Source organism: Amborella trichopoda, chromosome 9 (genome assembly GCF_054954075.1).
Source record: "Amborella trichopoda isolate Santa Cruz 75 chromosome 9, AtrichopodaSantaCruz75HAP2 v2.0, whole genome shotgun sequence".
Classification (NCBI taxonomy): Eukaryota; Viridiplantae; Streptophyta; class Magnoliopsida; order Amborellales; family Amborellaceae; genus Amborella; species Amborella trichopoda.
The window spans coordinates 5,530,948-5,545,980 of NC_142344.1; the positions used below are offsets into that span (position 1 = coordinate 5,530,948).

At 35.0% G+C, this 15,033-nt stretch overlaps 1 protein-coding gene across 1 annotated transcript; it reads left to right on the forward strand.

Moving 5' to 3' along the window:
• The first annotated feature begins 3,584 nt into the window (after window positions 1–3,584).
• Window positions 3,585–13,366, forward strand: LOC18445470 (MLO-like protein 9). Its single transcript, XM_006855608.4, has 15 exons — window positions 3,585–4,216; window positions 4,330–4,387; window positions 5,013–5,236; window positions 7,238–7,354; window positions 7,493–7,553; window positions 7,799–7,887; window positions 8,235–8,309; window positions 8,416–8,504; window positions 9,758–9,807; window positions 9,933–9,973; window positions 10,062–10,235; window positions 11,418–11,453; window positions 11,553–11,620; window positions 12,012–12,072; window positions 12,739–13,366. Exons 1-15 carry the CDS (start codon window positions 4,088–4,090, stop codon window positions 13,135–13,137), a joined length of 1,671 nt encoding a protein of 556 aa, XP_006855670.1. The 5' UTR covers window positions 3,585–4,087; the 3' UTR covers window positions 13,138–13,366.
• The last annotated feature ends 1,667 nt before the right edge of the window (window positions 13,367–15,033 follow it).

Consider the following 15,033-nt stretch of genomic DNA (forward strand, 5'->3'; position numbering starts at 1 on the left):
AGTTTTTTGTAATCCATGATTGAATTTTTTGTAATCCATGATCGAATTGTTTTTTTCTTTTTTTGTAATCCACGGTCGAATTTTTTGTTTTTTTTTTGTTTGTTTTTTTTTGTAATCCATGATCGAATTTTATGTAATCCATGATCAAATTTTTTGTAATCCATGATAGAATTTTTTGTAATCCATGATAGAATTTTTTGTAATCCATGATCGAAATGTTTGTTTTTTTTTCTTGTAATCCATAATCGAATTTTTTGTTTTTTTTTTTTTGTTGTAACCCATGATAGAATTTTTTGTAATCCATGATTGAATTTTTTGTAATCCATGATCGAATTGTTTTTTTCTTTTTTTGTAATCCACGATGGAATTTTATGTTTTTTTATGTTTTTTTTTTTTTTTGTAATCCATGATCGAATTTTATGTAATCCATGATCGAATTTTATGTAATCCATGATCGAATTTTTTGTAATCCATGATCGAATTTTTTGTAATCCATGATTGAATTTTTTGAAAACTTGTGATTTTTTTTTTTTAATCCATGATCGAATTTTTTTTTGTAATCCATGATAGAATTTTTTGAAAATTTGTGATTTTTTTTTTTAATCCATGATCGATTTTTTTGAAAATTTGTTAATTTTTTTTTAATCCATATTATTCAAAGAGAAAATGAGAGAGATGATGATTCTAAGGCCACCCTATCCCAGCCATATTATTCACATATCGAGTTCCAACAACAACAGTGTAGGGATGAGCACGACAATGCAGGTGAGCATGAAGGATGGACAAGCTTCGGGGATTTTAGATTGGGAACACAAAAAAACACTAACACTCAGGGATTTGAGAATAGTCAGACGTCTGCTAATATCGATGATTCGTTTTTAGATCGAATCAATGAATTGTTAAACGAATTCAATCAATGGCACCAGCGTGACCAAGAAGAACAATAACGTCGTCTATCATTTTATTTTTAGAACATATGTTACTAATTTTATGCTTTATTGTAGTCCATGTATGTTGATATACTTATTCCATGATAATTCTATGTTTATCCTTTTGTGTGATGTAAATTAAATGTTGAATGGGTGGTTCATGCAGGGAAAGAACATATCAATATTCGCATATTCATTCAAAAACATGAAAATTCTTAATGGAGTACCCTTATTTCTTATTGAATTCCTAAAAAACAATATTTATAATGAATTTTAATAATTTTTTGATTTTTTTTAAGCTTTATTCTAACCGATTCACCCGATTCCCGAACCGGATCGCTGATTCACCGATCCGAATAGATTTTTTGGGTGCCCGATCCAGATCACCGATCCGTTTTTTAAACCATTAATATAAAGAGATAGTTTAAGGAGGTCATAATCACTATTTCCATATCAGGTGGTGCTAAGTGTATCATTGATTTGACTAAAAGTTCAATTGTTAATTTTTTTATAAGTCGTTGATGCACATCAAACCCTCCTATTTGGCATCTGATAGCTCGTATTGATTGCCACTTGTTTGTAACAAAAATATATAGTCTTACAATATACCACGTCTTTTATATAATTTTTAGATTTTCTCGTAACACCGTCAAGTTTTTTACGTGTTCAAGAGTCTATTTTGATTGGACGATTGGGAAGATTGATTTGTGTAAATTTTTTCCCATGAGTTCTAATACAATCCAAATTCTTGCCCAATGTAATGTTCTTCTATTTAAATCTATAGATTTTTCGCGTCTCTATTTCAATTTTTATCAAAACCTCATATTTATTTGCCATTCGGAAAATTTTAGGGTTTCTCCTAAACCATCCAATAAATGACTGTAGATATGGGGCAGGAAGAGGAACTTTTGGTGGTCCTCGAGGCGGTAGATATGGAGCAGGATCATCCATCTTTTCGACCGCCGTTAGTTTTCATTGTTTTTTTTCGATGGAACACCTACTTACATTCATTTTTAAAATAGATGCTTTATACTTTATGAACTACATGTGTAGAAATGCGGTCTAGCCCGCATGAAACAATTTTCTTTTTATAATATAGGTTTACTTTTTCTTCCTATCCCAAACAATCAAAATAAGGCTTCAATAATAAAACGACCCAGTTTCTATGCAGCTAAACTCGCATATATAGAAATGCGAGCCTATTAATAAATCTAGTTTTGAGATTGATTTTTTGACTTTATTTTTAAGGACATGAATACTAAAAAATAAATAAATTTTACAAACTAGAAAAACAATTATAGTATGAAAATATTTGGATTGTTAGTTTCCATTGTTTTTTTAGATGGAACGCCTACTTGCATCCATCTTTAAAATGGATGCTTTATACTATTTTGGACCGCATATGTAGAAATGCGGTCCAACCGCCATCAAATAATTTTCCATAATAAAGATGCCAATGATGATAATAATTTTACGTAAGGAAAAAGTTTATGTAATGTTGCAACTTTAAAATGTAAAATTACATATGCACCTAAAAAATCCATCAAAAAAGGTTGTTTTAATATTGAAAAACCATCTAATCGATCATCTCGACATCGAGATGCATGAATATGTCAAACAAAAAAAAGATTTTTAGTCCCAGAAATAGTGCATATTATAACACATTATCTAAATCATTTACTTTCAAGATTTTCATATGTTTATAAATCTATGATTTTAACCATTTTTAGAGTTTCAACTTTTATAATTAGAGATAAAAATAGATTTCAAGATAATCCTAATAATTTTTTACGCCAAAATTACATGTTATGATGAAAGTCGGAGGTGCACCTTGTTTAAAGTTGCAACCTTATAGAAACCACATCCTTTACCTAAAGGAAAACGTTTATATAAGGTTGCAACATTAAAATGTAGAAATGCATATGCACCTCAAAAATCTATCGGAATTTTTTTAAATTTTTTTAAAAACCATCTAATTGATCATCTCGACATCAAGATATATGAATATGAAAAAAAAAACAATTTTGAATCCTAAAAATAGTGCATCTTGCAACATATTATCTAGACCGTCCATTTTCAAGTTTTTTATCTCTCGATAGATTTTAATTATTTTTGAAGTTTAAAATTTTATAATTAAATATAAAAATAAAGTTTCAGATAATCCTAAAATTGTTTTACTCCAAAATGACACGTTATGATAAAAGTGGGAGATGCGCCTAAATTTGCATAAACCACACCCTCACCTAAAAGCTTCTCTTTTTATAGGACTGCCCTTGTCGGTTACAAAAATCTTTTCCCTTTCTTTCTTAATTTTGTAAAGCACTTTAAATGTGGGTCAAACTATAAAACATCCGGGTTATTTTGGTCTTTCTGTAGATTCAATGTGAATCCTTTTGTAAATAAAACTGTATATTTTTTTATTTTGGTCTTTCTCCAGATTCAATGTGAAACAATTTTCCTTTTATTTTACAGTCAGGCAAACATTACCACGTCAATGTCCCCAAAGCTACCATTCTATGTAAATCATGGTTTTCTTTCCGGTCAAATTGAGTTTTTCAGTTTCCACTCCTACTCAATGCTCATGGGAGGTGCCTCCCCTGGATCCTCAACCCATTTTCCACTCCCTATAAATACTATTCTTCAGCTCAAATTCTTAGTTTCATGGAGAAGAAGACTTCTGAATCTTGCGGTTTCAGCTCAAATTCTTAGTTTCAGCTAAGATAGAGAGATTTTAGGGCAGAGGAAGAAAGGGACACGAGAGGGTAGACAAGAGAGGACAAAGAAGGAGAATTAGCGTGGAAGGGAAAGGGGTTATCGTGCGAGAGAGACTTAGAATGAAAGGTGACAAGCAGAAAACAGAGAGAGAACAATTAGAGAGAGAGGGATGGAGAAAAAACAGTTATCAGCCACATGTAGTAGCTGTCCTCTGCAAATCTAGGTTTAGTTCCATTTGAAGAAAAAAACCGTTACCAACCACATCTAGTTTGTGTAGTAGCAGTCTTCTGCAAATCTAGGTTTAATTCCATTTGAAGAGTAATATTTTGCAGAAGAGTTGGGGTTTTTTTTTGTAAATCTAGGCTTAGTTCCATTTTGCTATAGTTGCAGAAAAGAAAACGAGTTTTTCTGTGGTTCTCTGTAAATATTTGGGTTTTTAAGCCATGGCAGGTGGGGGTGGTGGGGATTCTAGGACTTTGGAGCAAACCCCAACTTGGGCTGTTGCTGCTGTTTGTGCAGTTATCCTTTTAATCTCCATCTTATTGGAGAAGGGCCTTCATCATGTGGGAGAGGTAAATTTAATCGTTTTATTATGAAATCATTGGAAATATTGGTGAGATTGGGTTTTTGAGGTTTTTAGAAAAAGGATTTCTTGTGTCTTAACTTTGGTATCATTTGGTTTCAGTGGTTCACAAAGCGGAAGAAGATGTCCATGTTTGAAGCTCTGGAGAAGGTTAAAGCAGGTATTGAAGTGAAATTTAGGTTTTAATTTACTGAGCTTGTATGGTTTCCTGTTTCTTGATATAGTTAAACTTTTTGGGTCTTTTAATCCCTTATTATGGTAAAATGTTTTAGTATACATGATTTTGAGCTTGAGTTTTTGCTGGTATTCCTTTTTGTTTTTGTTTTCTTTAATCAAGATCATCCTTGGCATTAGGCTAACTCTCTCTACTTACACGGTGGCTTTTGAGTTTTCAGTAGACTAGAGCTGGCATGTTGCTTCATATTCATTTACAATATGTCATTTCCGTATTCGAATTAGCCTTTTGTGGTGCACATGGATCTGAGTAATTTCATGTGGGCTTTACTAATGAATTTATAATTTTCATTATTCTTTTGTTGACTGTTCCTTGGATTGTTCACCATGGCTGCTTTCTTATTATATATTGAGGGAGAAATCCCCTTTATAAACATCTTTTGATACCCTTTTTATAAATATCTTTATCTTTTATAGAGTGGCTTTGTTTTTTCACTTAGAAGAAGTCGAACTCTGTTTTTCACTTGGATATCTCTTTCTTCTAAATTATTTGCTTGAGTTTAGAATGATGGGAACATGACTGATGGGCTTAATCTGATTGTGCTTTGCAGAGCTGATGATTCTTGGTTTCATTTCATTGCTGCTGACGTTTGGGCAGAGCTATATTGCCAAGATTTGTATTCCTGACCATGTTGCAGACACGATGCTTCCATGCAAGGCTGCAAATGTAAAAACGAATAAAAAATTTTCAAAAAGGTTTTTGTTTGATGAATTATTCGTAAATGGTGTACGACGCAGCTTGGCTGGTGCTGATTCTACAGCTTCATGTTCCAAGGTTATTAATAGTTCTTTCCTTAGTTTGACAGTTCACTTTGAATTTCCTGCATTCATTTATGTAAGTTAAGAAGGAAAATAATTATGTGATCTGTTTTTTAGCTTTTTTCTGACTGGTTCGATCTCTATAGGCACCCTTTTCTCTATGTTGCACTGGTTGTTTGTATTTTTGATGAGTTTCTTTTTGGAGATGAGGAATGTGTTATCTCATGTTTACTTTTTGTCCAAAGTAATTTGCTCTTTTTGCCTTGTGGAAGGGGAAGTAAGGTTTGCTCAAAAGATATTATTGCAGAAACCAAAGAAAATGACCGAGGAGAATCGACTTGAGAAACTAAACAAGCTCGATAAAAGAAATTACCATCTCTCTCTCTCTCTCTCTCTCTCAGAATGCTGATTTTGGCCTACCTAGAAGCCCCAGACATTTCTGACAAGCCTCTGTTTTCCAGTTTGATGACTATAGTTCCTTCATCTTTCCAATTTCTTTCTCTAGGAAAAAATAGAAGCTGCAAATTGTAGTTGGTAAAGTGTGCTTCTTTCTATAGGATGATTACGAGCTTCTAAATTACCATTTTCTTTACAAATTAGTGATAGAGTTTGTCTACAAATTACATGGGGTCACCCGAAGGGTGAACGAGCTATGCAAGATCCATTGCTGGGGCCTATTTTTCTTTGCACTAAATGACTAATGTCATCTTTTGCGGCCTGCATTGCTTCATTCCACGAATTGTTATTTTTTTTTGAAAGTGTTAGGTACTAAATGTTCTTGGTTAACAAGAAACTGTAGTTCAATAAATAATCTGGATGCGTTCTTTGTTTCTTCAAAAATATTCGCACGCTTCCATGTACTTCTCAATTTTTATTACTTCACATCATTGGCATTGCATGTGAGGAGAGGGTGGGTGGTACTTTTGAGTGGGATCCTGTGCTGTGATCCTGACTAGGAGGCTGTTCCCTCGTCCTTTTTGGCACTTGTGTAGGTTGTCCACTTCCTTTTTACTGGTTTGGCAATTCATTTCTCATGATTTGTAGGGAAACTCCCAAATTATAGTTAGAAAGGGAATATGTGACTTCTATTACTTTCCCAAAATATCTCACAATTTCCCTTGGACATAGCAGTCATGTATGCACCAAGTTTGGAATGGCATGATTTTGAGTTCATAGTTAGTGAGAGGCGCCAGATTATGAGAACATGTCTTGTATATTTTTCTATTATGATGTTACTGTGTAATGCTTCCTCTATACATTTCTGCCGTTATACTTCCTTTGTACATGTTACTCTAGACAAAAAACAAAATTAGAAAAAATAAAATAGTACAAGCGGGAGCACATGATAAATAGAAGAAGTTGATGGCTAAAATGCTGTGTTTATTTATTAAAAAATATATATGGCTAAAAGGTTGCTGAAACTTTTACGGATCAAAAGCTCTAGGTCTTGTTTCTCAAGGAGACTAGAAGTAGGGAGCAGATGTGGTTTGATGGGATGCATGTTAGGTTCTGGAAGAAGTCGTATTGTGACTGAGCCTCAAATTGTTTCATTTCTTTTCTTTCTACTGTTATTCATTTTGATTGCTTGCGAACTCATATTTCCCTATCCCAAATTTTTTATCGTATTTTTTTATTTTCTTTATTTATTTCAAAGATGTACTTTTTATTCCAACTTACAGAAATTTGGTAGATGAATATTTTTATGTTTTGTCCTTTGGGTTCTGATGAGATTTGATTGTCTGAGGCACGTTCTTTAAAAGGGCTGAGGTAATTTTATTATCTTATTCTCTTTTGTTTATCTGGCTAGAGCCAATATTTTTTTGTTTAGAGTGAATCAGTTGTGTGGCCTTGTGTGATCTGTTATTCTGTCTTATATTTAAACAATTAAACCATTTTTCTTTGATATAACTACTTCAATATTTTTTTTTTTTGTTTTTTGTTTTTTGAATGTTGAGAAAGGGAACTTGATGCAACTGTTGTAACTTTTCTGAATTTGTTCCTGCCATTCTATCTACAGGGAAAGGTATCACTTGTCTCTACAAATGCAATACATCAGTTACACATCTTCATTTTTTTCCTTGCGGTCTTTCATGTCATCTTCAGTGCTGTAGTGATGGCCCTTGGAAGAGCGAAGGTGGGTTTCTATTTTTTCTGTTCCCTTTTCCTCTTCAATTAATGAGAGCATTAGGTTGCTAGGATATTAAACTTGTGATCCCTTCAGACTTATATGTGTCCATATGACCCATGCCAAGGTTGTTTGCTGATTATGCAGATTCGCAGGTGGAAAGAATGGGAGAAGGAAACTCAATCCCTAAACTACGAATCTTCACATGGTAATATGTCCTTGATTTAGACATTAACACATGGATATTTTTACACTCTATTATCAGTTGTTTGCTCTCCAGCTCAAGATTTCATTCTAGCAATTCTGTATCAGTGTCTCTTACTATATACACATGAATCTAGTTGATCACCCTCCATTGGAACATATGGCACTACTTGTATCATCATATCTCACATGTTCACAGACTTTTTTACAATGTCACTATTCTAAACTGGTTTTTTTGTCAACAAACAGATCCTACGAGATTCAGATTTGCTCACGATACATCCTTTGTGAGAGCACACTCAAGTTTCTGGAATAAGATACCTTTCATTTTCCACATTGTAAGATTTTTATATTCCTTAGATATTGTAGATGTGGAAATACTTCTCTAAATATGCTGCCCCCCCACCCCCACCCCCCACCCCCCCCCCCCCCCCCCCCCCGTCCACCCCCCCGTGGCTCTCTCTCTCTCACTGTGGGTCTCTCTCTCTTTCTCTCACTCTCTCTCTCTTTCTCTCACTCTCTCGCTTTTTATTCTAAACTTAGCTTTATTACTCATGCTCCTTGTAGTGCCAACATCCTGCAGATTCAGCATGGGGTTGCGTGTGTTTCTTTGTGATTTCTTAGATACCGTTGAGTTTTTTTTTTCTGATAATTTTTGTGTGGTTCTCGGATCTTTTACTTGTAGGTATGCTTCTTTCGACAATTCTTCCGGTCAGTGCGAAAGGCTGATTACTTGACCATGCGACATGGTTTCATTGCTGTGGGTTTCTTTTTAATTTTATTTTATTGGTATTGCTAGGTTATATTAAATCCTCTATGGTTCAGATATGGTGCCGTGCCTGATCAGCTTTATCTTTGTGTTCTAGGTTCATTTGGCTCCTGGCAGCAAGTTTGACTTTCAAAAATATATAAAAAGATCATTGGAGGATGACTTCAAGGAGGTCGTGGGGATCAGGTATGAAATAGTAATCCTTATGTATTTTGTGTAGCCTTAAATTAGCAAAATCACTGCAAACATTCCTATGGGGAATGGGTTCTTAATACTTTATATTGCCAAATATCACAGAAGGAACTCTCTGCTTGATGAATACAACTGAAAATATAATAGATGCATGTTCGACAGTTAATCTTGAAGAGTAGAAGATGCTATGATTAGAACATTACTGAATAGATAACTTAGGATTGAATACTCTTACACAATGTAAACTGAAATGTCAGAGAAATTGTTTGCTTAAACTTCAGCAGGGCTTCGTAAGGAATACTTGTGGTGTCCTGTACCAACCTAGTGAAATTGACCTCTCCAATATAGTTTTCATTATAAGGTTATTATGCACATTCTATTTCCTGGATTATTTTCTTGATGTGTGTTTAGAAACAAAACTTCTCTCCCACTGGGTTGCAACGACCGGTCTCTCTATATTCAACTGTCTCTCCCGCTTGGCTCTTTTCATAGCTCAGCTCCCTTTATCTCTCCCCCTCTCTCACATTTATACTAGCTCTCAAGCCTAGTACATTCCAGTTCAGTTTCTCTGGTGCCCATCTCTCTATTTACTTACACAACCACGATTTCTTTGCTATAAGCACGAAAATTATTTTTTAAATCTCATCTATACATGTAATTATCTCACAAAAGTTAAAGACAATATACCACCTTCCTAAAATTAAAGTCTCCATCTTCCCATTATACTCTTTATGGTACCCATGGAAAACAGTGGTTGTGTTGATGACTTGGGTATTTATGTAGTCAGCAGTTGCTGTCATTAAGATTCCCTTTTTAGTAAATGAATTAAAGGGGCAATGGAGTCAGTTTGTGAGAGAGACCAGAGGTCCATTGCGGAAGAGATAGTAGCAAGATAAAAACGTCAATGTCCAAAGTGGTAGTATGTGATGCGTCAGTATACAAAGAGGTAGTTTGAAGTTGCAATGGTAAAGATGATAGTTTGACAATTGGGAAAGACAGGATGGCAGGAGGGAGGGAGATGGCATCAATGTCCAAACAGGTAGTAGGGAGGGAGGGAGGGAGATTGCAAATGAGTGTTGTTTTGTGGGAAACAATCCTAGGTCTACTAGGAAGAGATCTTCCTTTTGTTTGTTATTATAAGATTTTTCAAGACACTGGCACTCTTGACACTATCACCCATGTTTTATTTTAATTTGCTACCATTTCTTGATGTGATCATCTAATTGTCTTTCTTTTTGTATGAGCAGTCCAGTTCTATGGGCTTCAGCTGTGATCTTTTTGCTTCTTAATGTGAATGGTGAGTTTCTCTTTGTACGTTCACATTCAGTTAAAAGTTATTGTAAATGTCGATGATTCAACATTCAGTTAAAAGTTACTTCAACATTTTGCGGTCAATTTACTGGATAACTTTTATTTGTGCAGGTTGGTATGCACTGTTCTGGGTAACCTTAATTCCCTTAGTAGTAAGTGTTTCTTGTCCTATTTGGCCATCAAATGCAATTGATGCTTGGGGCCTGAAGCATTTTATTGAGCTTAGTGCATTGATTGCAGATAATCTTGGCTGTGGGGACAAAGCTCCAAGCTATCATCACAAACATGGCCCTTGAAATCCAAGAAAGGCATGCTGTTGTCCAAGGAATGCCACTCGTGCAACTCAACGACAAGCACTTTTGGTTTGGTAGCCCTAAGTTGGTCCTCTTTCTCATTCATTTTACTCTTTTTCAGGTAGGAATGCACGTCTTCTTGTTTTTTTTCTTTTTTAAAATAAATAACACGTGTACCATTATAATATGTGAAGATTTTCCTACTGTAATTGTTGGAGTTCTCAAAACTCACTTGTCCTTTTGGATTGTAAGAAGTATAAAGTAAATTATTGAGGACTTTCTGCACTAACTTTTGATACTGTGTCTCTATATTTTTAACTACTACTATAGAATGATTAGAAACCAACCTTTTTAAGTTATAACTACTAACGCAAAAAAAAAAAAAAAAAAAATCTAACACCACCACAGTCCCAGGGTTATTGATCTTTTCTATCAAATGGTTGTTCTAAATTTGTACCAAAACACTACCAGCCATGAAAACATCAAGATAAAAGTGACAATATGTACTTTGATGTGTCTTAATAATTCCATTTGTTTCTTAACTTCCAGCCTCTGCTCCTGTTCTCCGTGCCAACTGCATGACAAATCACCTCCTTTTTCTCTCTTTCTCAGTGGTAGCTTATCTTTTCCCCCCTCTAAATCATGGTAGTTGGCACAATTTTTGGTTGCCACTCTCCCATGCTCTTAGTTTAGACTTTTTGACTACCACCTCGCTGCCTTATTCACAGTGGGTGTCGGGAATAAGAAATCTATATATTTTTTTTCCAGAATCTTTATTGCACAATTTGTGAACCTTCGGTAGTTCCCATGACTGTTTTATTCTTTTTTGGTAATCTTATAGCCATTTGGTCAATATGATTAATTCCTGTGACTCAACTTCTTATTGGAACTCCAGAGATCAATTGAAGAGAAAAGAGAAACAATTTTGCTCTGTTATATCTGATTTTCATTTAAATTTTAGGGCTTAAACTTTCTGATTTGAATTGAAGGCCATTTTGTTTTGCTATGTCCAAAAACCTGCCATTTCAAAACCAATTTTTGGCAACTCTTAATAATATTCTTGTCCGGCTTTTTCTTTTTGTTTAGAGATGAAAAACAAAATTTATACTCTTAACTAATTTTTTGGTATATTCGGCAGCTCTTCTTAACCTCTCTCTCTCTCTCTCTCTCTCTCTCTCTCTCTCACAATTTGCTTGGAAATTTCTTGAATTTCATTGCAAATGCAGCAGGGGAGTTTGAAAGTTCCCTTATCCAATGGACATTTCAGATGCTAACAAGTTTCTTGTATAACTTTTCAATGCAGAATGCATTTCAGATCGTTTATTTCTTGTGGATTTGGGTAAGGGAGTGGAAGTTTACTTTTTAACTATTCATCATAGTACTTGCTAATAAGTAACCTTTATGCTATTATTTTTTAATGTTTTGTTTCCTCTTGCAGTATGAGTTTGGGCTGAAATCTTGCTTCCATGAGAACTTCCGGCTTATCATTGCAAGAGTGGCTACTGGGTAAGCTTGAATCGTGTGGAGTGTGATTCTTTTTGTTGAAGTATTTACTATGTTATTAGGTACTCCACATACGCGATGAAATTTTAAATTTTCAGAAAAGCCTTTTAGAAAGTTGCAAGGATTTATGTAACTCTGCCACCTATATCGAGAAAATGGGTTCTTTTATCTGCATGAGAATCGAACGCCAAGGAAAAGTGTCTTGCTTTGGACCTTAGAATTTTTTTACTTTCTTTAGTTCTAGAGTAGTGGTGGGCACCTGACTGTCTCAATGCGAGGAATTTTGGCAAACCTATTTTCACTAATGAATATTCACAGTAAATATAGACTAAAAAGACTCTACAAGCAACAAATATTCATGAACTAAGTGAATATAACTGATTGGTTTTTGCAGGGTGGGCGTCCAGTTTTTGTGTAGCTATATCACGCTCCCCCTCTATGCACTTGTAACACAGGTTAGTACTGTCGTGTATTACTTGTTTTATTTTCTGTTGTTTGGGATAGTATCTCATAATCCAGTGGAGTGTGTTCTATATGGTTTTATGAGGGGGCATTCAGAATCCATATGAAATGGCATAATCTCAGTTTTGGATTCTTTCCAATATGTTTCCTTTATGTCTCTGCCTTCCCCGATACTTGACTCTCGCATTGTACTTTTGGACCATACAAAAGATCCCTTTGCCATGCTTCTGATCTCTTAAGTGACCTACCAGTCTTCATTGCTTTGGACTTGAATGGATTGCCATTTTTCACAGACCATTGGATTATAGTATATTCCTTAGTGTCTATGCTGCATTTGGGGTCATTCACTGTCCAATGAAATGATGGTTGGACGGTGATGGAGGTTCATGGCCTGTCAACTGTGTTCTGCTATCTCAAGAGGATTACGTTCTCCTTAGCCCATTGGATCATAGTATACTTTCTCCAAAAGTAGCAAATAGATGAACAAGGACAAATTATTACCTTCTGAGTTTTCTCAAAGTTCGTCCTCTTTTTGTCTGCAAACCTACTTGTCTCTTCCCCATGGAAGTATCCTTTCCATAAGGGCCCTTTTTTTGATTTGAATGATAAGTTCTCCTCGAGGCTGGGCGTTAGACTAAGGGTATCTCATTGTGCTCTAGATGGGTAGTCACATGAAGAGGTCGATCTTCGATGAGCAAACATCGAAGGCACTTAAGAAGTGGCACCAAGCAGCCAAGAAGAGGCAAGGGAGGTCGAGCTTGTCACGGTCCAATGGTGTGAGCCCAGCGGCTTCTCCTTTTCATCCATTGCACCGCTTCAAGACCGTTGGCCACTCAGCACGTTCAGCTCCCTCTGGGGCGGGATACTACTCAGATGGTGATCTCTCAGAAGTGGAGCCCGATGCATCGCCTCGAGAGTCCCTGGTCACTGTGCTCATCCCTAAAGATGAGCGCCATGATTCAGCAGAGGCTTCTTCTACAGAGGTTATAACCCACCATCAGGTCCACCCTGTGGACGAGCATGTCATTGAAGATGACTTCAGTTTCCCTAGACCATGAGAGAGAGAGACCCACCCTGAGATTGGTGTGGTACCTGTTTTGCAAGGCCAAACCCCTTTCGAAGTTGGCATGGATTTGGTGTAACATATGTTCAATTTATGATTTATTGCTTTCTTTGTAATATTTTGGAGATTTAAATACGCCTAGAGAAAGAAAATTAGAAAAATGCATGCAGAAATATTGTCTAGAGAAAGAAAATTAGAAAAATGCATGAAGAAATATTCTTTCATTGGGCTGAAGCCTGAAGGGAAGATTTTGAGGATGTTTGGTCATCTAGAAATTTGGCAGCAGTCTTGCTTTTAGTGGCCTCATTTGTTTTTTTTCCTGATGTTGTGGGCATGCCTCTTTACGAAAAGCTGGTTTTACTTTATTCTTAGTAACTCCCTGGAAATTACAATGCCGAAACAACCAAAACGAGCAGAAAATCATCAAGAAGTTAAATAATTGAACAAACTGATATTACCAAATAAAGATATGCAAAGTATATATTAATTTTAGGACATGGTTTCTATGCGGCCAGCTTGAACATGTGGGCATGACAATAAATATATTTATTAATATAATTTGATCTTAATTTTTAGAGAATATATAATTATGGAGATTATAAATATGAAAGCAAAAAAATTATGAAAATTAAAAATAATAATTATATTAAAAAAACATTTGGACAATCAGTTACAATTGTTTTTAGATGATCATATATTTGCATTCATTGTAGAAATGTGGTCGAGCCTGCATGAAACGATTTTCCTTAATTTTATACGTGATAATCTACAACCAGCCGGTATGATTTGCAGTCATCCAAACCAGCTTTATATTATGTATATTCTTAGACTTGCTGGCCACATTCTAACCATGAACATTGGCACATACACTCCGTGCATGAATATCTCAAAGAATTGAATTTCATGGGAGCTAGGCACCTCATCGGAGAATTCCTGTAAAACATCAAGGAATTGAATTTCATAGGAACTAGGCACCTCTTAGGAGAATGCCTGTGAAACATGGACAGAAGTATGAGGGTTTGACCATGTTTTGACACTTGGTGGATATGGACATGTGTTGACTGTTTATGATACAAACGTATGCCTTAGCTTTATATTTGTTGAATATGTAAATGTACACAAATTTCAATATATATATATATAGACAAGTGCATATACATAGGGAGCAATACATTATACGACGTATCAGGTCTAAATGTTATTTTTTAGGTTCACATTGTTGACATTCATATTTGTATCATAAATAGACTTATATATATATATATTTCTATGTAACATACAAAAACATTGATGCCCTTAACTATGGCTTCCATAAACTGGCAAAAAAAAAAAGAAACCCTTGACAAAGAGCCACATCGTTTGATATATACCTTAGATGAATGTCTTGAGCCGCTAAGGGAGCCATAGGGATGAAGTAAATTCCACCCAAATCTACCCATCCCACCAGGTACACGTCTGCTAAGCTTGTCTCAAGCTCAGGTTCCCTTTACCAAATGGCTTAAACATATTGTCTCATATGAGCGCATCCATGTCGTTCTATGCAAAAAGATATGGATTAACTTTTTTTATTTTTTGGGTAATTTAGTGAGATGACGAATCTGCACTTTTTTTTTTTTTTTTAAATCGGTAGTGGTTTTTAAATGCGTTAGATGAGAATGGAAGATTGGACCTCACATATAGAAATTTCCATAACTATCTCTTTTTGTGAAATTTGAAAATTATATATAGAGATTTTATATCTTGGGCTCATATTCCACTTTTTTGTAGCATATTTTTTATAAATTAGATTAAGCTCAAAATGTGGGTGTCTACTTCTCACCATGATGCATTGATAATAAGTACACAAATAACAAATTCAAATGAATAAAATAGCCAAAATGACAAAAATACA

What these genes read in the sequence shown, in the direction of transcription:
- LOC18445470 (XM_006855608.4), top strand. Translation starts at nt 4,088, where the DNA reads ATGGCAGGTGGGGGTGGTGGGGATTCTAGGACTTTGGAGCAAACCCCA. An exon ending in TTTATTTCTTGTGGATTTGG is followed by an intron (nt 11,454 to 11,552) that starts GTAAGGGAGTGG and finishes TTCCTCTTGCAG; the next exon opens with TATGAGTTTGGGCTGAAATC. An exon ending in TCTATGCACTTGTAACACAG is followed by an intron (nt 12,073 to 12,738) that starts GTTAGTACTGTC and finishes ATTGTGCTCTAG; the next exon opens with ATGGGTAGTCACATGAAGAG.